Source organism: Calypte anna, chromosome 1 (genome assembly GCF_003957555.1).
Source record: "Calypte anna isolate BGI_N300 chromosome 1, bCalAnn1_v1.p, whole genome shotgun sequence".
In the NCBI taxonomy this organism is placed as follows: Eukaryota; Metazoa; Chordata; class Aves; order Apodiformes; family Trochilidae; genus Calypte; species Calypte anna.
Window position 1 is genome coordinate 81,098,780 of NC_044244.1, and position 23,698 is coordinate 81,122,477.

Sequence of the window (23,698 nt, forward strand, 5' to 3'; positions counted from 1 at the left end):
AATATCCCTGGGGAGAGAAAAATGTTTCTGTTTTTTGAGGAGGGAGGAAGGCCTATGTCCAGGAAGACAAGAGAGGCAATTTTCTTGTTCCTATAAAGTTAAAAATAGTAACAGTAAAGTGGAGACAAGATGAGAAAAGCTTGGGGTCTGAAGTCAGAAGAGCAGGGAGACCATGAGGTCTTTGCAGAAACAGGCAAGACAGTCCTTAAGAAAACTCTTGTAAATGGTTATGACAGGAGATGAGGCTAAACAAAAAAACATGTTCTTGCCTTCCTGCCTCCTCCCAAACAACACTCCCACAAATCCTGAGAACTGAACCTCAGTTCTCTCAACTCAAGTGCTAGAGACACGGGGCGCCTGCAATGTCTGAGCTGGGCTGGGCACTTTGTGTGCTACAAACAGCAAACAGCAAACATACTCTCTGCCTCTCCTCTCTACACCTCAGCCCCCCGTGTCCCTCAGAGCGCTCCCCCTCCCCAAACACCACCCACCCCCCTGTTGCTTCCACGGCAGCAGCGGGCAGGGAGGTGAGACCTGACATACGGTCCAAGCAGTGCCTGATGTCTGCGCTACATTTGCTGAATTGAGGTCAGGCTGGAAGGTGTCTCAGGGTTTACCACCCATCATGACATGGGAATATTAGCATATATATCGTTTATGAAGTATGACACAATACCTATCTGTCAGTCAGCCCATCTTTCTACCTATTTAGTCTGTCTAATCTACTTTAGCTAGCTACGTTTCACTATCTCTATCAATCATCTATTGCTCCATGTGGTCTAATTTCTTCCGGTCTCTCTCTCATCTTTTTCACTCTAATCTTTCTTACTCTAGCTATACTCCCCTCTCTCTCCCTATCATCCATCTATCCACTCGAAAATCTTCCCCTTCCTCTCTCAAATCCCTGTTTTTAAAAATCTCTGTCCAATCTCTCTCCCACTCTCTCTTTCCCTCTCTCTCTTTTTTTTTCTTTTCTTTTTTTTAATTTTTTTTTCTGTAATCTCCCAGTCTCTCTCTCTCTTATTTCTACACAACACCAGGAAGCACGAAGAAATGAATCCTGATGCATTTTGTTGGCACTTCCAGTGAGTGGTCTATGTTCAAACTGATCATCTCTGAGGAGACACCAATCATCTTTTCTCCCTACTTCCAGCAAAGAGATGGAGAAGAACAAAGGATTAGGGTGGGGAGGGCCCTCTGAAGGCCATGGGGCTGCCACTCCAAGCATCAGCCACCAAGGGATGTTGGGGCTGTCAGCAGACCCATCTTTTTTTGGCGTTCCTGCAATGAAGCCATTTTAATTGTGGCCCTGCAGCATCTTATGGTAATCCTGCAGGGTACACCGGCTGTCATTGCCAATGCAGCCAGGAAACCATGGCAGGAAAGCACATGATAATAATCAAGGTGGTGAAAGAGCAATAACTGGGCTTTTTTGAAAGGTCACTTACTACTGAATACATTTTAACTGTTGGCTCTCATAGCTCATAAACAGAGCAACAGCTCCTTACGGCTGCTTAGGCTCAAGCCACACATCCTGTTAGTTCTCCACTGGGTCTGGTGGGCCTGCAGTTCAGCTGTACCAGGGAACATCTCACACCCTGTGGAAAGTGGTGGTGGAGATGGATGAGGTGGTGCTCTGTGGAGGAAGTCCACAAACAACAGCTGAAAGCCTTGGCCCTCATCAGAGCAGGGTGAACCATTGTGGGTTTCACCAGGAAGCAGGAATGAGGTATTTCTCAAAGTTCATCAACTGGCTCTTACATCACCAAGCCTTGTCCTGCCCACCTGACTAATTATTCAGTGAATTGGCCCAGTCTATTCTGCCAAAACAAAACATTTTTGGAGGGCCACACTATGCTGCTAAATGACTTCTCCAAGTCCAGCCTGATGGGGTGAGCATCATCTTGCTGCCAGGGGAAGCTCATGGCCCTTGGTGTACCCCTTGACAGGGGTCAGACTTTAAACATGGACCAAATCTGGTCCCTCTGCTGGCTTACCCCTCCAAGGTCACCATACTTCTAAAATTCAGGGCCTGGAGGTCTCCTAGGGGGCTGCTGATTTTGTTGTTTCCTGAAACTAATTTTGCTACTTTTGTTATTTGTTAGCCAGTGCTAACACCTCACTCAAAATCCAAGCCTGCTTCCCTTAAAAACCCCCTCAGCAGTGCCAGGGAGAGCAGTCTGTCACTGACCAGTGGCCAAGAAACACAGCAGGGCCACACAAGAAGTGTCCTACCAAAGACCACAGGCCAGTAAGATGTGCAGCAGCATAAAAATGCGACACGGTGGTATTAATGATCATTATTCTCATTTATTATAATTATTGTTCAGTTTGAAAAAGGAGCCTGGAGCCAAGCATTATGCTAATTGGCACATTTTTTTTGTTGTTGTTTTTGATTTAGTTCTGAAAACAAACTGGGGTTTAGTAATATTTTTCATTCATTTGTTCGTTGGGTTTGGTCTTTTTTTTTTTTTCTTTTTTTCTTTCGTTCATTCCATCACATTGAAAAAGGAAGAAAAGTAATTTATTTTTTTTCCCCCTCTTTTTTTAACTCACTCAGTAAAGTCTGGACTCCTCGGATGAACGTAACATTGCACACACACACACTTGAAGAAGAGAGAGAGGAGAGAGAGAGAGAGAGAGAGAGCGCTCGTGGTGGGCAGACAGACACACGCACGCGCCAGGTCAAAGAACTCTGATACAGTGCAAGAATTTTCCCAAAATGATTGGATCATCATTACCAAAAAACTCGCCATAACAACACCAAGAAACAAAGAAATGTTTAAGCCACACTGTTTGACTGGGATTTTTCCTGCTTTTTTTTTTTTTTTTTCTTTAAATGTTTGCCACACAGAGAGAAAAAGGGTTTAAGTGGGAATGGGAGAGGGATGGACAGGCTCACAGATGTGAGCAGGAAGGGGGAGATCAAGATTGGGGTGGGAAGGAAGGATAGAGGATAGGGGGAGGGAGGGAGGGGCAATGGGGAGTCATTTCTTAATGTTCAGGCATTTTCTTGGTCCGCCTTGCTCTCTTCTTCTTTCACCTCTTCCTGCTGGGCACTTTCAGTAGGTTTGGTTTCTTCTACAGCATCTAGTGGAGAAAGAGATGGTCCAGAGTTAGTCAACTATGATCTAGAATATCCTGCATGTGCACACAGCCATCGATGGACTGCGTGGCTTCAGGATTCTCACTCCCCAGAGTGATCCAGGTCTCCGAGTCTCCGGCATTTCTGCAGCATGGGAAGAACACGCCAGGGTTCAGCATAGCAGACAAACATGTGTAGCTCTCACAAAACACCTCTAGCCCCAACAGAAAGCATGTGCAACTGGGAGGAGCTGCCTAGCTCACTGATGATGTGGCAGGCAATCACCATTTATCTGATCAGGTGCACTTATTAGGCTCTTTGCTTACCAGTTAGATCCCACACCCTTTGTCTGAACTGGCTGACTGTGCCAACCAATTTTGAACTGTTACCCCCTAATTACTTCTATGGATCCTCCCAGCCAAGACCTGAAGAGGTCATGAAGAGAAAATGCTGCACACATATGAAGCTTTCAAGATCCAGAGGGCAAAATATGATAGCCTGTAACTCAGACTTCTCTTACACTGAACATAGAGACCTAGAGAAATGTCCCCACCCTTCAAGAACAGGAGACTTCATGCAGGAGGTTGTCCTGTCTCTCCAGTTTTCTGGGCTCTCCTTTCAAAGGCAGAGTTGCCCCGGGGAGGATGAAATGAGTGTAACTGGAGGCTGGGCCTGCCTGTCAACTAGACACCTTATTCTGGCACATTGGTCACTGTGTCCCTTCACAGCGATGAACTGGAGAGGGGATCAGAAATGAGAGGACAGCAGAGGCAGCCAAGAAGGACAAGGCAAATGGAAGGAATACCTCTCAGGATGGAGTGATCTTACTGCTGGGTCCAACTAGTTTGAGACACCATGGCCCCTTCATGGCAGTAGGACAGTCTGAATTGCCTCCATGTTCCTGCTGACTATCTCTCATCATCTTTTGGCTACACTGACATGTTACTGGGTCACTTCCAGAAACCCCACTAAGGCCCGTACACTGTTTGGATTACTTTTTACAGGAGAAGGTGGTGGTTCACTGAGGGCTGCAGGCCTGCAAGGAAGAGTAATGCACAAGGGCCTTGGTGCACTGTAGTGCCTGGTCTGCTCTACTACCATCTCACCCTCTGGCATGTCACTGACACCCTTCCCACACACACATACAGACACATAGACCGTGGAAAAGTCAAGCAAGTAGCATCATTCCAGACTTGGGATAAAGAATAGAGGAAAGAAACAAGTGCTGAAAGTCTGGGATGGTGTGGGACGGACCCCATGATTGATATGTCACATACCTGAGTGCTGGCACCCAAGGTACCTCCAGAGCATTACCGTATCTCTCATACTCTATCATTACTGTGTCTCCCACAGTCAACCAGAGTGGACTATGGGGTCCCTACACAGCTCCTGACTTCTCTGATGGGCTATCAGGTGATGTTATACCAGCAATAAAATGGACCAGAGACTGCTCTCTAGCCCCAAGGCCAGCTGGCACCACATAGCTCGTGTCCATATGGCTAAACTCCAGAACATGGCGGCTATGTCTGGGAGCTGTCTGGGGCAAAGCTAGTTGGTGTATTTAAAAATCATAGCATGTTGTCACCTCAACAATACGCAGGTCCACATGTCAATATTTAGATTCTGAGGACTGGCATCCTCACACCCATTCTTACTTTCAGTGAGAATCCTAATTGAAATGTGGAATTTCCCTTACTGATACCTTTTATGGATTTTGGCCTGGTCTATTTGATGCCATCAGATGGCAGACTTGTATTTGCTTCCAATGTTGGCAGTAGGTGCTGCATTCTTGCTCCCCTCTCCCCCTTGGCTCTTTAGCCTAGCTTTTAAATATATTCTTAGGCACCACTTGTATATGGATCACTTTTAAGGTGTGTGTAATTGCCTACCTTGAATCATTTTCATTAAAGGCCTTCAAATATTTCTTGCCTTAGTAAAGTCTGACTATTGATTTTCCAAAAGGAAAAAGACTGTGGGAATGTCCCCAGAGCCTGAGCCCCTGCACCTGCAAGCCCCAGGTCAGCAAAAAACATCTGTGGACTTCTTTCAGTTGATACTAAATAGCTAAACAGAATGTCACTCAAGGAATCCTTTTATATATGGTATAGCTACAGCCATGAACCAAAGACAAAATAGACTACTGATTAAAATAGGATGTAGGTATTGTTGCCAACTTGCCCTCATTTTCTTTATTTTCCTGGATGACTTGATCACAATCCACTGAGGAGGGAGGGGAGGCCATTTAATCCTCTTCTCCAAGGCAATTATAGCAGGAGACACTTTGAATTATAGAGCTGAGAGTAGAATTATAGTGCCTAAATTTGAGCCAGAAGACAATCGTTAGCCAGCAGAAATTTGATAAGGCTCTGATAGATCCTAGTAAGGCAGCATTTCTTTTCTTTTTTTTAAACGTGGGAGCAAAATAAATGAAAGAGCTACATAGGATAAGCAACACGGCTTATGGAACACAAGCCTTGACATGACATTTCATTATGTTTAAAACTTTCTGTGTCTTCCTCCTGAAAATATGCACAGATTTTTTTTGCTGGCAGTCCCTGAAGCCCGCTCAGAACAGCACAACAGAAGGGCTTGTAATGCAGCAAGCACAGGGACAGCCACTGGGAGGTCCTGAGTACCTGCTGTGATGCTGAGTGCCATGGCCAAGCTATACAAACCGCTGAGTCTCACAGATGCCCTGGTGACATCAGCAGCTGAAAGTGGGGTCCAGGTTCTACAGTGGTAAGCTCCTGACAGTTGTCCTAGCAAGATGGGCAGAAAATCAGGTTGCACTCAAAGTGGGGGAGCTGGCAACCTCAGTGACACAGGCTTAGCTCACAATTTTTGCCATGCCATTCCTGCACGTAGGATAAGAGGGCACATTGAAGCACCATTTGCTGACATGTTTTGCTCCCCGTTGGCTCATCACAGTAGCAAATAAAACTTCCAAGGAGTGCCTGTGGCCCCTAGAGCTCCTTGGCTGGCAGAGGAATTGCATGGGAATGCCTCGCTGCCCCCAAGCTCATCTCTGGAGAGCAGTGAGTGGTAGGCAGCTGACTGAAGCAGGCCTGCAACTGCACTGATTTCTGTCGTGGCTGAAGTAGCCTGGACTGACTCTGATGTAATGGAGAAACAGAAGGGATAAAAAGTCACTTCACCACATATTCAAGTCAACAGAAAGGAATCATAGAGACCATAGATGTATGGCAACCTAGAGCAAATTCAGCCACTCTCCCTCGTTTTTCTTGCAAAGCATTCAAGTGGTAAGGGGCACTGTCTGATTTTCTAACAGCTTTAGCAGCATTTCATTCATCTTTGGGATGAGGGAAAAGAAGCAACCTGGTGTTATATTACAACTTTAGCAAGAAGTAATATGACAGAGGATAAAAAAATCAACACAAGAAATGAAGTCCAAGCTGTGGTACTGCTAAACCACAGCAGTGAAAAGAAAAGTGTTCTCTCTGAGCAATGGAAGCAACACAGCACAACCCTACTGACATCAGGACCAGTTAATAGCAATTTCTGATTCAAGAGGAGAGCTGAGATGGTTTATCTGACTCACCCTTCCCCAGTTAGTTTGATGCAGGTTATTTCTGCAGTATGTTCTCTCTGTTTTTCTACAGCCCAGTTTTCAGTTTCCCAGTAAAGGAGGGCAAGTTATCCCCTGTTGAGATTATCAGATAGATAATCTTGGGATTCCACACATCAGACAGGATATTTCTTACATCACTTTTTACCTAATGCTAGTCTTTTTTTCCCACTTCCTTGAGCTCTGGGCTGTTGCACCTTTTTGTACTGTACAGATACATTTATACAGGCAGAACTGCATAATTTTGGTATTTTATGTTCATTTTCCACTTTGCTGGAATAGGTGTTAAAAGTGACTAAAAAGCAGATGATAATTCAGGGAATTTAGGCAAAATGTTTTTAAGGAACGAAAGTGTTTCATCTTGGGTAGCCAAACTTCCACCTGACGAGAGCTGCCCCCTTCCTGAATATGCCAGCACCATGACATCTGCTGCAATACCAGAGCTCCATGTGTCCACTTGTAAAGGAGAAAACAAACAGGAGGCAGTGAGTTATTTCTTCAAATGGATCTAGACTGGGGTCCAGGTGCACATGAAGAGATTGCAAAATGGGAAAGTTGAAGTGAGAATGGGTGGACATCTCACCTAACTCCAGACACCTACACAAAGACACCTCCAGATGAACTTCTCACTCACTGCTTCCTTTCTAATTAGTGAAAATAAGCATAATATTTCTAGGACTCTGTTAATGCAACCTATTTAGATGCCTACTTTGGGATAAGAGTGGTTGCAGCCTAGGAACACATACATATTTTGCAAGCCAAGGTGGAGGCATCCACATTCCTTCTAGAGTAGAGCATTCCAACCACAGAGCAAGAAGAAGGGTCCAGACTCGCAAAATGAAAATATAGTATGTGTACGCACAGAGAAAACAGAATAGAAGGGGACACTGAGCTGTAATATGAAGCAAAAATCTGTCCTGAAGGACCAAGCAGAAATGGCTAGGTCAAAAAGCTAAGAAAAAAAAACAAATCCCAAAAAAAGACCACCAACAAAAACCACACATAGTTTATGCTTTCAGTCATCATCCTCACAGTTGTTTTAATGCACATCAGTCATCACTTGCACTGTTCCTGGTTATTCTGTTCCTGTGGTCAGTCCTCTCCAGACACAGCTTTGATATTTGTTTTGCAGCTTTGCCTTTTGTTTCAATGTTTTGAAATCCATGCCACAGTCCAAAGCATCCTATAGCAAGGGCTAATTCTGCCAAAGAGATGGGCATTTGTCAGCTGAGCTGCCACCAATCTCACTTTAACCCAGCTTCCTGGATGGGGCAGCCAAGTTGAGAAACCTTTTGGACAGCATCACACAGAATAACAGAATCACAGAATGGTTTGGGCTGGAAGGGACCCTGAAGAACATCTTGTTCCAACCCCCCTTCATGGGCAGGGACACCTCCCTGGGACACCAGGTTGTTCAAAGCCCCATCCAGCCTGGCCCTGAACACTGGCAGGGAGAGGGCACCCACAGCTTCCTTGGGCAGCGGGTGCCAGTGGATCACCACCCTCATAGTGAAGAATTTCTTCTTGATGTCTATCCTAACATATTCTCAGTAGTCCCACTGTTATCAATTGAGTTACTTCAGATTTACTCATACATTACAAAAAGTTACCCACCTTATGCAACATGTTGTTGGTGCAAGCAGTGCAGACATTATAAGATCATAGTAGTTGATATCTCCTGTACTTCACAGAGCTGTCATGTTCACATAATACCATAGGTAATAAATACATTTTACAGTGACTAAAGAGATAATAGGGAAGCTTTAAGCTCTGACTGTGGAATTGCCTAAGTGACAGAGCTGAATACCAGAGGCTGAAGTGCATTTGCTTCTCTGCTGAAGGGCCTGTGTCAGAAACATGCTTCATACCTACAGATCTGACAGGTACCAAATAGGGAACTGCCTTGCCTATGGAAGAGAAGCAATATGGAGGTGAACTACAGAACCTTCCTGAAACAGGGCCTTAGGGAGTTCCTGTCCCTCAGCACTCCAATTATTTCCTGGAAAGGGTAAGAGTCATGTTTGTGAGCCCTGCTGGGGAGCAAAAGCCTCCAACATATGCAGCTCTGGTTTTCTGTAAAGCTGAAGCAGGCACGCAAGCAGCAGTTTTGCTGGATGGTGGTACTTCCAGCTGCCTTTGCCTATGCTGTGCTCTAATGGCTGAGCATGCAGGCTCTTCTCCAAGTCTCTCCACTGCCCTACATTACTGAAATTAGGTTGAGTGGATTTCCGGGTAAAACACTGTCTCTTGGGACATGCCCAGCTCCCGTCTGACTTGCCAAGATTAATTAAATCAGAGCAGACATCAGCTTATGACCATTGTAGCAGCAACCTCTCTGCTGATCGTTTCTTTTGTGGCTGGTGGCTTGGGTTTTGTTTTCCTTTTTGTATCTATTCCACTGCAGATCTTTAAATTACCACAGCTGATGCCAAGAGAAGAGAAATTGCGCAAACACTCTGGGATTCTACTACAGAGGCAGTGATTTTGTTTCTGCTGCTTTCCCACTGTTTGCATAATTATTACTGATATTGATTGTGCAGTTAGAACTCCTCTTGCCTTCATGATAAAGTATCGCCCAGATCTACTCAGCCACTGCTTTTTCTTAGCATTTGTCATGCTCACTCCTTTTTCACTCTTTCCTCTGCCAACTATGGCTTGGTCCTAGATGGAACTGAAAACCTGTGCCTCATCCGGTGTCCTCTCTGCTACCAAATCTTCATCTGGGTTTTCCTGTCCTGTTTTAAGCAGACCTCTTGTGCCCCAAGAGATGACTCTTTAAAGACATTTTTTGGAGGGTAAGGAGCACTGGAAGGCCCCATTTCAAAAACCCTGATCTGAGCCTCTCTTAGTTTTGATGACATTTGGATCCAGATTTGGATCCAGGCTTCACAGCTTGATTCATCTGTCCCAGTCCATCTGTCTTTCTAGCCAGCCAGAAGCTGATTCCAGGCAGACAACAGTAGGTCTGAGACTGCTGAAACGAGATGCACTTCAAGTTCAGAGCTGTTGCTTACACATTTCTTGTCCTGAGCCAAGTAGGCCCATTGCAGTCAAACCTACAATGTGTCATATGCAGGACTAAAATCCTATGCCCTGTCCACTCGTTACTTCTGAAAACTGGCAGAATTATGCTGGCCCAGCAAAACAATGAGAAATGGAGGAATTGGATATTTCAGGTGAGTGGCTGTGCCTGGTCCAGAGGACTGACTGGTATGATTTCTCCAAAATGCCAGGTGAATCCCTCACTTGCTACAGGTAAAGGATACTCATGGTACTGCATGGTTCCTGTGAGCTCTGTGGGTCCTGATGGGAACACGGTAACTGAGAGATCTGAATATCCCTGGCAAACCCTGCAATGAGACAGTGAGGAGGAATGTTCCTACTGAATGTAGCAGGCAGGAGGTCCAGGGAAGTTGGCCAGTAATTACTGGAAAGAAGCAGGCAAAGAAGCCTGTTAAGGGTAAAAACAAACAAACAAAACCAGCAAGAAACAACAAAAAACCTAGAAAACATTAATATGACCACAATACATGGTTGTTTGAGTCTTCTGTTCCTAGACTGCCTTATCTTTGTTTCAGCATGATGTGCGTCAACTTTACTTGGTCTAGCAGAGAGAAAGAAACAACTTCTGCCAGTCCCATGGTTTGATGACTTGGGTCCAAGCTTGGATGGTTGCCTCTTCTCCTGATCCTGCTAAATCCTCAGAGGACAGCCAGCCCCAGTTCTGTCGCCCCAGCTGCCTTTGCGCTTTGTCAGGCTGACGAGCCAGTGGCTTAGGGATTTTCTTTCCCTTTCCACCTGCCTCACGCCTTCCTTCTCCCAGCACCACCATGGAAATCCCACACTGCATCGGCATCTGTGTGTGCAGGAGATGGAAAAGAAGGGATTGGTGGGAGGGATGCTCAGGGCAGTGGGGAGGGGGTGCAGAGGGGAGTCAGGCTCATAGTTCCATTGCAAAGTATCTTGCAGTGTCTAGACACCAGCTGCTGGGTTGCCATGGAAACTCCCCAACTTTGGCTGATGGTAAGGAGGAGTGAGGTCTCCAGAGAAATGGGAGTGGTGGAGGAAGAGGGTGGAGAGAGAAAAGGGAGGATGTTCCTTGTGAATGTGAGGTGTTAACCCACCTACAGCTCCATTTGCAAATATTTTTGCTTCCTGGAGAATGGGAAAGGAGCAGCTCTCCTTTCTTCCACTGCTTTCTTCCACCATTTCCTTCCCACACCCATGGATGTAGCCAGGCCTGAAGACATATAAATTATTTGCTTACTGCTGGCTGGTCATTTATTTCTGCCTTTCTGCACTTTTGACCCAAACTTCCTGTGTACAGTACCTATAACTAGGCAATTTCAATCTAGCTAGAGCTGAAAAAAATTGGGTTTTCAGACAGTGAGATCTCCTTAAACAATTCCTCTCTCTTGGCCACCATCACTGCTACAAGCTTCAGGGAGGACAGGGTTCTCCCAGATGGCAGCAGTGTGATCTGTCACAGTGCTTCTGTGGGGATGCTTAGTTACACCAGAAAGTGCTGAGGAACTGAGAGGCTATGTAGTACCAGTGGTTGAAGGGGATGTAAAAGAGCCCTTTTGGGATGAGAATGCCTTGGAGAGACATGTTTTGTGCTATTATTGAGTGGCCTCCTGACAAACAGAGTCAAAGGTGCTGACTTCAGCAGACTCCTACCGAGGCTCCACTGTATTTACATCCAGGAAGCCTGAAGTGGACTTGTGCAGGATCTCCCCAACCATGAGCTGGGGTCAGAGGTAGTCTCAGTTCCAATCAGGTTCTCAGCTGCCCTCACTTCTGGAAAGGGGTTCCAAGCTAACAGCCTCCACGTCCCCCCAGATAGGGTGAACAAGAGTTAAAGAGTCTCTAGACACTCAGACCACATTTTCCACTGACTGAATTTCCAGCAAGGTAGTATACTGATCTTTTTAGATACAATATCCAGATTGTACTGGACACAGAAGATAAAACAGGATGTAATATCCAGATCATACACTTATGATGAACCCAGAACTTTGTGAATGCCAAAAGCTGTCTCCAATATAAGCTTCCCAAATTGCTATGGGCAACCAGCAATATAAATATTTACATGGTCTTTTCATCAAAGCAATGGCCTAACTCATAATCATGGAGGTATTTTATCCTTGTGAAATTCCAGCGAAGAAAGAAAAAGCTTTTATCTGCATAAAGTGAGCAGTGTATGAATATCTGGGCTACGATCACAATAAAAAAGAGCCTGTGGTGTACTCAGGAGGCTCAGCCACCTTGGCTTTTCATTCCAGCATCTCAATCAGCCACTCTGCAGGCAGCAGCACTTTCATAGGCGTGATGCTTTGGTCCTGTGATTTCTGATATTCCCCAAAGTCCTAATCTCAGGCCAAAACTGGAGGTGCAGCAATCATCTCAGCAATATCCCCCCAATTCAACCATCCCAGAAAGGCGGGGAGAAGATTACTTCACCGAGGAAAACCTGCAAACAAATAACCCACAAGTTCTTTATTCTTCTTTCCCAATACTGTTGGTTTCACTTGGGTTCTGTAGACCAGAAAGGCTACTCTTTTAATTCCTTATATACCTTGTGATTCAAGCAGCTTGAATGTTGAGGTTTTTACTTGCTTCCAGATGTGCATTGTAACAGTTGGCAACTGCTCTTGGTGTACGGAAAACAGGATGTCCCCATCTCATGTAACAGTATTCTTTTGTCTCACCTATCTTTTCCCCTTTACTGGGTTAAATTTTGGAGGATGTCTTAGAAACACAGGGCATGTGAGAAGACAGAAGAACAGAGTCTTGATAAGACATGTCCATTTATTCTTCAGCCTCTCTAGGGTGGCTGCCCTGTGAGATCATATGGGAGAAATCAGAGGAAAGATAAGAAGAAGTAGAAATACCCTGAGCAGATCCTGGCCAAGCAAGCAAAATGAAACCTCATTGAAGTAATTGTTAGTGATTCCTGTATAGCCATGATATTTCTAGCAAAACAGTCTGAGACTGAAGCTTACAGCATCTTGGGGATGGAGGTTTGGGTTTGGAGAGGCCTGGCCTGGCAGATGCACAGGGAATAGCACAGCAAGTGGCAGAAGTTTGATAGACAGATCAGATCCTCTGAGGTCTGCCCATTTCACAGCTCCACTGATCAACCTGGCAACTGTAGTAGCCTCAGTAGGGGGATAAAAATGAGCCCAAAACCATGGCAGACTGCTGGCATTCATGCACCGATGATCCTAAGATAAAGAGGGTTAAGAAGAGCAAGGAAGTGTGTGGCATTCTAGAGACTGGGTTCTTCTACAGCTCCCACCTCATCACACAGGACCAGCTGTGAGGCTGCTCTCCTCCCTTGACCCAGTGCAGCTGTCCAGGGAAAAGAAGCCAGAGGAGGAAAGATTCCACAACTGCAGCAAAAAGGTCTAGAAATTCCTTCAGTGCATACAGAATGAATGCATTGCTCCTCCCCTTGTAGTCCTCCCCCTTCAGCTGTCACTATCAGGAAAACAAATTGCTGCAGCTCTTACTACAAACCACGCTCTCACCTCCCTTCCCCCAGCCCAAAAGACATGTGCCATTCATAAGCTGCCTGCCTGACTGCTGGTCTCCATTATTAAAGCCTAGAAGGCTGATAAATTGGGGATTCATGGAGCCTGCAAGCCTCCAACAACCGGATTGCCATGGAAACCAGAGGCAGCCTCCATCTCCAGAAGAAATGACATCGATCTAGCTAAAGGCAGGGAATTACAATCAAGGAGAGGGTATAAAATGTGTCTTTTTCTTCCCCGTGCCACCCTCCCATTTTGAGTTTAAATGAAGGAGAAATTTCATTTAGAGATGGTTAGTTTGTTTCTGTCCTTCATCATACACCAAGGCTCTGAAAATTGGATGCTAAAATGAATTAGGTGCCTGTTGTCAGGCCTTCCATAACTGTCCCCCCAGCAGATGCAATGCCACCACCACCAGCTCTTTGCATCAAAGATATAACTAATATTTCCCATACGCACAGCTGGTGTACACACACGTCTGATCCTGGTGTATTTTGTGCAGAATGGGCACTGAAAACAGCTGCTGCTCTCTAGGAGGCTGTTCAGGCTTAATGCTGCGCTGACACTGAAGGTCCTGGGAGCCTTTGCTTTTCATTTCAACAGGAGAAGGCTACACACACATGACAACCTGGCCAGAGGAAGTGGCATTTTAAACTATGAGTGCTTGTGGGGAAAGCACATTTTGAGGCAACACGGAGTATCATTGCTGGCACAGACCAACCCTCCTCTCCTCCCAAAATCCCCTGTCTAGAACTCCTTAGCCACAGCTCTCTAGGAATGGGAAGACCTGGAATCACAGCACTCATCCTGCAAAGCTGAACAACTTCCCCAGATCATATTGCAAAAGCCAGATCCTGGCTGTCTCATTCCCCGGATGCAAGTGAGAAATCCTAAGGGTTGAGAGGTAAAAGCCACAGCTTGCCTTAAGGTTTGGAGGTCAGACTGCCCAGTCACCTCTTCTGCCCCAAGAAATCTCTGTGAACAGAGGTATGGTGATGCTTGCCCAGTAAGTTCTCAGCCCTCAGGGAAAGGAGGGAGCAGGGCAGCCTTGCACCTGGTACTGACTGTCATCAGAGAGCCCAGATGCACAGCAGGAAGAAGGAGAATGGAAGATGACTGGAAAACCTTCCATGTTTCTAGCAGGTGTTCCTTGTGAAAGAGGCAGCACCTAGCATCAGTAACTCCACTTTTAATTCAAATCTGGGGGTGTTTTGCTTTTCTTGTTTGGTTTGGTTTTAAACAACCTTCTCCCAGCTTGGGTGAGATTTCAGACTGAATTTTCTGAGTGCTGTACCAAGTGAACTGGTGCAGCTATCCCACAGTGGCCACCTCAGTTTATTCATCTTTTCACACTAATAATTCAATCAGGAATGTAATAAATTTGGCTTTGACATGAGGGCACCTCATGGGCAGCTGCAAATGCTTAGGAAGCCTGATAGGGGCACCTCATGCCCCATGCACATCTGGCCATGCCATCATGGCATGAAGCCAAGCTGCATCATCTAACACCCTGGAGCAGCAGGGATGTCCACATTGTCATTGGCAACGACAAAGCTCTTCAGTGCTATCCCCTGTGGTGGAAAAAAGTATCCCAACACAGTCCTAAGACTTAGGGCTTTGCTGAGCTAGTCTGTGACAAGGCTTCCCTCCATCATCACACAAATTTTCTGCACTGCTGTGCCTGTCCCCTTGCTAACAGTACCAGCTCAAGGTGGCCCAGTCTCAGCTGTGGGGACAAGCTGTAGCTGTCTTTCCATTATCTTATGCATAGCCAGAGTTTGCTATGAAACCCAGTTCTGTACAGGTCCACAGAGGCTGAGTAAACACAGCTCCTACTTGCAGAGTTTTTAAGGTTTTGGCCAAGGTGGAGAAGCCCATATGTTTGGCTTGGGTACCCTCATTTTGAGAACAGATGTCACAGAAGAGGGCCTTGTCTGAAGCATGAACCCACCAGGCCTGAGCTGCACTGAAATTGCACTGAGGCATAGGAAGTGGAACCCCATGATTTTGTGCTCATGTTGTTTCCCCTGATGCTCCAGATGATTTTATTTGCTATAAAAGTCCTTTGCTCAGGTTTTGGCTGATGGTCACAGAGCAATCCTGTAAGATGTCCATGTGAATGAGCACGTCTCTTTTACTTTTCCTCTCCTGCTGGAGCTGTTCCACTTCCATAAATCATAAAATATTCATTGGGCCAGAGGAAAACATTGACTCTGTAGACTGGTGGTGAGGGCACTCATCTGGAATAGAGGAGAACAAATTCCACATCCTGGCTCCAGCAAATAATAAATAATTTATGCAAAGTGGAGCAGCTCCAGCAGGAGGGATCAGGGGAACCTTCATCCAGCAGCCCAATGGCTTGCTTGCAAAGCTCTCTGGATTTCAGCTGCCTGGTATGGGGCATGAGCACATTTTGTCTTCTCCCCCATGCAGAGAGGACCTTACCCTCATACGCTAGCTACTCTAAAAGCAGGCAAAATCTTTTCTTACTATTTAAGTCTACAAATCCCATCATTCCTGTCACGGGTAAATTATGTTTAGCTTTGACAAATTAAAGGAATCTTTAATAAAATTAAAAAAGAGTTTCATAGAAAAAACTCCAGCCCAGGACTCAGAAGCTCTGCATGGAAGTACTTTGAACTGCAACTAGACTTGACTCCTCTGCTTCATAGAGACAGATGTGTATGTGTTTTGCTAGAAACAATGAGAATTAGTTGCATGCTACAACAGTTAGGAAGGGCTGGACTTTTCTCCTTGTTCCCTGGTGGAAAAATCAGTGACTCCATTCATCTTTATCACAGACATTTGGCTTCAGCCATGAGGAAGTTTTCTAGCTGGGGGCACAAAGAACCATTTTCTTTCTCATTTTGTGTCTCCTTATTGAGTGCAGTGAAGAGTGCTGGCTTCATATCTCTTGAGACTGAAGTCTGTTGCTCATCCAGAGAAGTGGAGCTGCTCAGCAGCAGTGTTGTGCATTTCTTCCCCATGTCTTCCTGCTGGGCCTCAGGTGTGTATGGGCTGTCTTGTGTCATGCTCAAGAGGTTCAGTTCAGTCCCTGCACCTGGCAACTTGTTTAGTCACACGGATAAGTCTCCCAGTGGAGGCTTGGCAGCAGTGCTAGGAAAGGTGTGTGCAAAGAGTACTTTCATCCCCTAAATTCAGCTTAAAGGCATGTGCCAAAACTCTTCATGCTGCTGAAGGATCTCTCAAACACCCACCAGTTCCACTGATTTGTAAACCTGCATCACCCTGCGTGTCCATGCCCTGTGGTGAGACAGGGTGCAGGACTGAGCAGGTGTAGTACAGGGTTATGGTATCTAGGTGACAGTCATGCCTGCACACTGGCAACAAAGCTAGCACTGGCTTTTGCTGTGCTTTCACCACCTGGATCCCTGGTGTACTGGCTGTAAAATGGACTGTGAATGCAGAGAACCAGAGGGCATTGCTGCTTATATAAATTGTAGCAGCTCTTCTAAAGATAACCTCAGAACAGCCCTCTGATCAAACCTTTTGCAGGTGGAGGTTTCCAACCCTTCTGACTGTAAGAGAAAGCGAAAGACCAGCATTGCAATATTGCACTGAGTCTTTCCCAGAGGAAGACACATGCTGACCATTTGTGAGCAGAGCTAAGATTACAATGACAGACTCATTCAGCTCACACATCTTTTTGAAGTGCAGTAGGGCAGCCTCTGGCCCAAGGTTTGCTCTCCTGTGGTAGACCTTTTGCCTGAGCACTGATGAGTGAAGATTACTCTGAATTGCTTACAACACTGATGCTGAAATCAGAGGTGGAATTCTAGCCTTACATAAGTTAGTAAGGGTTAGATTTCAGCCCTGCAGCTGCAGCTATAGATGGAGAGTGTTGCCTCCAAATAGGCAGTAAAAGATGGGAGGAAGGAGGGAGGATAAAGGGGAGCGTGAAACAGAAATTTGGGGAGGGGTAACATAGGGTGTCCAAGATGCAGTATGTACTCCTTCGTTTCCAAGCCCACAACCAGTGAGGGGATGGATCACCTGAAAACTAGGCAGTTACGGACTTACTGCACACAAACTTGCATTCATACCTCCCTCCTATAGGCTTGTGTCATTTTCAAATCAGTGGGTTCCTAAAACCTTTCAGAACAGCAAAGGGGGTTTTAGAAGTACTTTCCATCATTTACTTTATTCCATCTTCCATCTCTTCAAATAGTTATCTAGTAAGCTCTTAGAAATATTTTTCACAACTGCCAAGATGGTTCTGCCAAAGTCAGAAGAACCGGGGAATGCTTCTGCAGACTGGTCAGAGCTCTTGTTCCTTCCCTCCCATCCCCTTCCCTGTACATGCAATGCACTGTCAGCTATGGTTCTGCAGCACTGCACCACCTTAGCATTGGGGTTTGGATGCTCTTCCAAATGTCAGACAGATTTTCTTCTTCATTAAGCCCTGTAGGTTACAGGTCATGTCCGGTTATCATTACTACCATTCCCAATTACTGTATTTTTCTGAAGGAAGATGAAGAGTTTCAATAATGCCTCCCACCTTCTCCTTTCTTTCATAATGAAAAGACTCGTGTGCTACTGCCCATAAGGTACAGCTGGAAAGTGTGTGGTCCTTTCAACACTGGATAATTGGGACCTTATGACCTTCAGCTGACTTATTTACATGAAGCCTTGAGTCTCAATTTTGCTGTCATTAGGAGGTGGGCATTTTCCTTTACATCTCTGGGACCTGTCCAGGCTTTCATAGTTCTCTTCCTGACTGCTCCGCAGCCCTGCAGAGGGCTGTCCAAGATGAGCTCCTGGCTGCCAGGACCTCATCTGAGATTTTCAGATCTCCTTCAGTGTCCCAGGCTGAGAGTGATCCCATACTTCTTCACAATAGCAGCACTCTCCATGATACAGTTTCCCCCATACATTATCATTAAGTGTCTCCTCTATTTTCTGCCTGAAAGGCATTCAGCACCAACAGAGAGGGAAGCTGGGGATTGAGGAAGTTCTCCTTTAAGCCAAGCTTGCAGCATGAATGTAGTCTTGAGAAATATGTTGTGGCTAGAGACCTGCTCAAACTGATCTTGCATAAATTGGTCTTTCACAGGTCTGAAGGTTCAGAACTGGAGGTGGAATCTATTCCACAGAGTGGCTTGACTTGTTAGCCCCCTGTCACTGCCTATATTTCCTTTGGTTCTCTTGGCTGCTGCCCAATCTCACAGACTATCACATGGCTGAATAGAGTACTTGTGCAGTGCCTTTACAAAGAGCAGAGCTCCAAAGCCCACAACAGACCTGGATGTCATTGCTGTCATCAGTGCTCATTGGGTAGCTGTCTTCAAAAAGCAAAGGTGTTGGTGTGCATAAGAACTGGGATGTGGAGAAAAGCAGAAGAAATATTACCCTTCTGGAAACACATGTACACGAGTAAAGCCTTTTCTAAACTAATGGGCATAGTGTTTGTCACTTCATCTGATAAAGGACAGTTGCAGATTTAAAAGGAGTGCAGAGAAAAGCAACGAAGATGCTAAAAGACATGGGGATCATTTAACATAAAAAGTGATCTAAGGCATCACTTGTGTGTTCTTCAGGAAAGAGATGGACAGCAAGAGCTATGGCACTATGCCCTCTGTGCATATGTGCATACTTATGTGATGCTACAGACAGTAATCAATGGTATAAAGTAGGGTTGTCAGAAGCTTTTGCTCTTTCTGTGACATAACACAAGTACAGAAAGATATTTAAGGAAATGATGGCTCACCCACTTCTGAACTTTCCAGCCATGCATGGTACAGTTAGTTGGAGAAGGGGAAACTGTTGACACTTAGTCAAGCAGATACTATGCTTTTTTATATATCTCATATAAAACTACAGTTAGAATTAGTATCAATAAAGATAATACAACATGCTTTAACTGTGACATTAAACTAAATCCTAAGCAGCAGAGGACAAGGATTAGTCCTACTAGTAGAGAGGCAGTTTTCCTCAAATCTTCCCATGGCTGTATTCAGTGCTAGCCTCTGCAAAAAGCACAACAAATGGTTGTTAGGTTTGATGTAGATTGGCAATTTCTATGTTCCTCTACCAGTTATTTGCATAGACCCTTAGGAGTACAACATCACCTTGCCAGAGTCCATGGAGTTGCCACAGCAATTGGAAGTGATCACTGCACTGCCACTGATAATCCAGTATTCATGCACCTATTATACAGCTCAAGAAATTTTTAAATTATCTGATCATGCTGACCTGGTGAACTTTCCCAATCCCTTTCCTCTGCACATAGCAGTCAACTGTACCACAGAGTCAGTACTGCTACCCTTAAAGTACTGCTCCTTGGAGCTGTAAATCTCAGCTGATACTCTGCAAGCTTATATCCATCTGAAAAGTTCAGCCTACTTGATCCTAGTGTAAAGAGATGAGACTGGTGATGGTGCAGAGCACTGCCCACAGCTACAGCAAACAGCTGACACTTAAATTGCATTGTACATCTGTACTCTCTCCACTGGTCTGCTACATCAGCCCTTCTCCACAGAAAATTTTATTATTATTTACAGCACAAAGCCTTCCTCCCACGTGGGGATTTCAGAGCAGTTTCTGAAGATGACCTGTGTGTAGTTGTAGTGGACCACTGTGGAAAACACTATAATGAGGAGATAGAGATTTTGAGCAAAATCTAGGTTGTAGGGAAATGTGCATTAGCATCAGCTACCACTATGCAACTATACATATGTGCCCTTTAATAACATCATGTAGTGATAGGAAAAATTAGGAAGACATTTTTCACTATGAGGGTGATGAAACACTGGCACAAGTTGCCCAGGGAAGCAGTGGCTGCCCTTTCCCCTGGAAGTGGTCAATTCCAAGTTGGATGGGGTTTCAGATAACCAGCGGGAGGTATCCCGGCTCATTCAAGAGGTTTAGAACTAGATGATCTTTAAGGTCCTTTCCAGCCCAAACCATTCTGTGATTCTATGGTTCTGTGATTCTATGAGCACATACTGGGACAGCAGAGTGCACTGCCTTAAACAATACCACCTGTAAGTACTGCTTGTAGGAGCTCCGTCCTATGGAGATGTGTATGCATAACACCTTCAGCAGACCTTGATGTACCATCTGGCAAGTTCACTACTTTACAGGTTCAAGACAAATAGCTTTGTTCAGTTGGAAGAATACTATAAAGATATGAGGAAGAGTGAGGTTGGCCAACATCCTCATGAACAGGAACTCTGTGCAGCATGTCATGTCCATGAGGAGAGGGCTGATACTGAAAGAGCTGTGTTTCCCAACATCAGAAGGGATAAAGGATTACTGTCACCTTTCCTATAACTTCCATTCTTCATAAAATAAACCAATTAACCAGCTAAGTGTCCATGCATTACTTACAGGGGTCTCAAAAGAACTCATACGTTCATGTTGCAGAAAGTGGTTAACCTGCTCTCCTCAAGAGACCTTTTCCAGAGTCAGCACACACCTTGTCATAGGTAAATATGCCTAGTGACACCCAAGATTTCATTAAAAGAGGTCAGATACTGCTTCACCACAGGCCTACCAGCACAGTTCCCTATACAGAGGAAGATGCATCTCACTAGAAAATAGCAGAATTGAAGCACACATGGGACCAGACACAGTATTTCACTGCAACAGAGAAGGAAATCCACCTGTAGCAGGTAGTGTGTAGGTTTCCTGTTCTCTGGAAAATTGTGACATCCCACTTTCCTCACCCTGCCCCTCATATGGCTATTTGCACCAATATAAAGCAGGTAGTGAAATACCTACGCAATCCTTATACCCATGTAGACACAATGCAAAGATTAAAAATTTCAATACAACTGAGAACTAGGCACATACTTTGACACCTTCCAGCATGTTGCAGGTAACCTGGATTGCATCTCTATTCTGATTTTTTTGCTGGAGTAGTTCAATAGACAAGAAAATGCTGGCACGCTTATATTTACTCCCTTTGGGGCAGTCATGGGAAGACTAGTGTACTTGCATCTCTTTCCTCTACTACCAGATGTAGCAGCAGAGATAAGCTTCCATGAGACAAGAACTGCAGTGAGGGTGTTCTGCCTCATGCCAGCTACCCATGAGCCAAGACTAAAATTCCTCACACAGGTTGTGCCTTTACTTGGTACATGGCAACAGACAGTCTCTCTTTCCAAATCTTTATATAGCCAGTGATCCCTAGGTGCAGCAAGAAGTGTCCTTCCAGTACACTGATTGAACTGAAAAAAAAAACTGATTCAACCTGAAACGATAAAAAAGGATCCACTGGGACTTGCTCCCTCTGAGGAGGTAAAGAGAAGATGGTGCCTTCCAGTGCTCCTTGCTTGCCAGATACAGGTCCCTGGGGGAACTGCTGAGCTGCTAACATGTAATGCAATTGTCACCTGCATGATTTTTCATTTCAGCTGTGAAGTTGCCCCACTGTAAAGCTATTTCATCAAATGGGAGAAAGCACTCTTCATTTGTCAGCAAAAGAAGATCCATTTGTTTCCTTAGGCGTAATTTAGTCTTTCATATTTTGGGGCTTTGTTGTATTCTTACCTGACAACCTGAGAGTTCTTTTGATGTGATAGACAAATCTGGAGGTTTCTTCCCCCAAATCTGGGAAAGTACAAAGAAAATCTCACACTGTGTGACATTCGCCTCCTCTCCTTCCCAGAAGGCACAGAGTAGCCCATCTTTTTCTATAGTCTGCCGTGCTAATGTTGATCTCACTTGGAATCTGTGCTAGCGTAGACTCTTTCCAATAACTTTGACGAACACTCTCCAGATTTAAGCCAATGCAACTTAGACTAGAATAAGTCTCACTCCCTTATCCAGATGTAATGTATAAATTCCCTACTACCACTTTTGAATTTTGTTCTGTTGAGCAGGTTGGCATCATCTAAAGGAGCCTTTCTGAGCTTAAGAACAACACCAAAGAGGCAGAAGTTGGATCATTAACAAGAAGGCCTATAAACATGATTTTTGGCAAGGATGCTCAGATAAGAGAATACCTTCTTAGCATGCAAGTCACCTACCAAAAGACATGAAGAAAATGAAAAGGTTGTCCTTCTCTACCACTGAACAAAGCCCGCTCATTTAATGCCTTAGCCAGATCGGAATCCATCTACATTTTCCATCTGCTTTTTCCATTTACTATTTCATACAATGAGGATTGCTTAGAAACTGTCCTGACGTGCAACTGGGAATACCTGGGGTTCCAGATCAACTAATACTGGATACAGCACAGCTGTTTCAAGCCATTTCCTAATCCATTACCAACAGATAGGTAGGGTATGTGGAACTGAGTAACAAGGAGAGCTGAGAGCTGTCAGGGAATCAGCAACTGGTATGAAGAATCACCTGGCCTCTCCTCCACTCCAGAAACAGTAAATATTAGGCATTAAAAATAATGCACTTCTCTTCATCTGGTTACTTATTCCTGTCCCCTCTTCCTATCTTTTTTGTCCTGCCCTTAAATGAAGGCAAAAGTCTCTTCTGGGTATAAATGAAATGCCCTTGCTTTTTGCTTGTGTTTGCACCAAGGGAGATATCGACAGATAATACAATACAGCCATTGTAGTAAAATTCAAGGCAGATGAACATCACTGCACAAAAGCAGAATGGTCAGCATGCCCTATGGTAGTAGCAGCCAAGCATGCCATGGCAACCAGCCAACCAATGACACTGGCTAGGAGCCAATTTGATTTATTTTTGGCAGCCTGACACTGCACAGTACTGTGCCAGCCTTCGACCACAGAAATGATAAGATGACCTCTGAAAGCCAAGAGGGTGACTTCTGGGAAAAGGGGACTGATGAAGCTGAAAGAGGATCTGTCCCCAGACTGGAGGAGGACTGGAGTGGCAGATGTTAGGTAGCCCTCCCTCCCATTTGTGAATGACCATTGCAGCCATGCCATCAACCACCAGTGCTGGGCTTGCCTGGGGGATGACTGGGAGAAAGATGGAGACATGGTGGATGTCTTGAAGTCCATGGAAAGAGTATGTACCACGAGAGAGCAGTTTAGAGTTGAGAGGGAATAACAGGATGGAGACAGGAAAAAGAATACGTGGGGTTTCCCTCAGGAAATATTTGCTGTCTGTTGGAACTTTTATACTGTGATTCTGCTCTTTTGTGGCATATTCTTTCAGGAGAAATCAGCTTACTACTATTGACATTGTGCTGTAGAGTATATGCAGAACACAACCCAGCATCCTCAGAGAGATGGACAAGAAGGCCTATATAATCTTTTTGGCATTTCTTTCTTAGATGGCTCTGGGGGCACTTACCCAGCTGTTCGGGTTTGTGATTGGAAGGCTGATATCAGACTGGAATAGGAATTTAGGAAAAAATCTATATTCATTAACATTTTAAAGAGACTAGCAGTTTGACTGCAGCCACACACTTTCCATGTTTGCTTTCTGCAAACATTGGTTAGCTTGAGTATTACAGCATGCATACTGAATAAGTATAAATAGATGCACATCCTGGTCTTAAACACTCAACCACTGGAAATGAATTTTTAAATATAAATT

The 23,698-nt window shown here is 45.0% G+C and overlaps 1 protein-coding gene across 1 annotated transcript in view; it reads right to left on the reverse strand.

The window, feature by feature from the left end:
- Positions 1-2,290: 2,290 nt before the first annotated feature.
- The window catches only part of GAP43 (growth associated protein 43), a 59,650-nt gene continuing 38,242 nt past the window's right edge, over positions 2,291-23,698 (reverse strand). Inside the window, exon 3 of the mRNA XM_030461335.1 lies at positions 2,291-3,090. Within this exon, the coding sequence (XP_030317195.1) occupies positions 3,002-3,090 (89 nt within the window). The 3' untranslated portion in view covers positions 2,291-3,001. The remainder of the gene's footprint in view (positions 3,091-23,698) is intronic.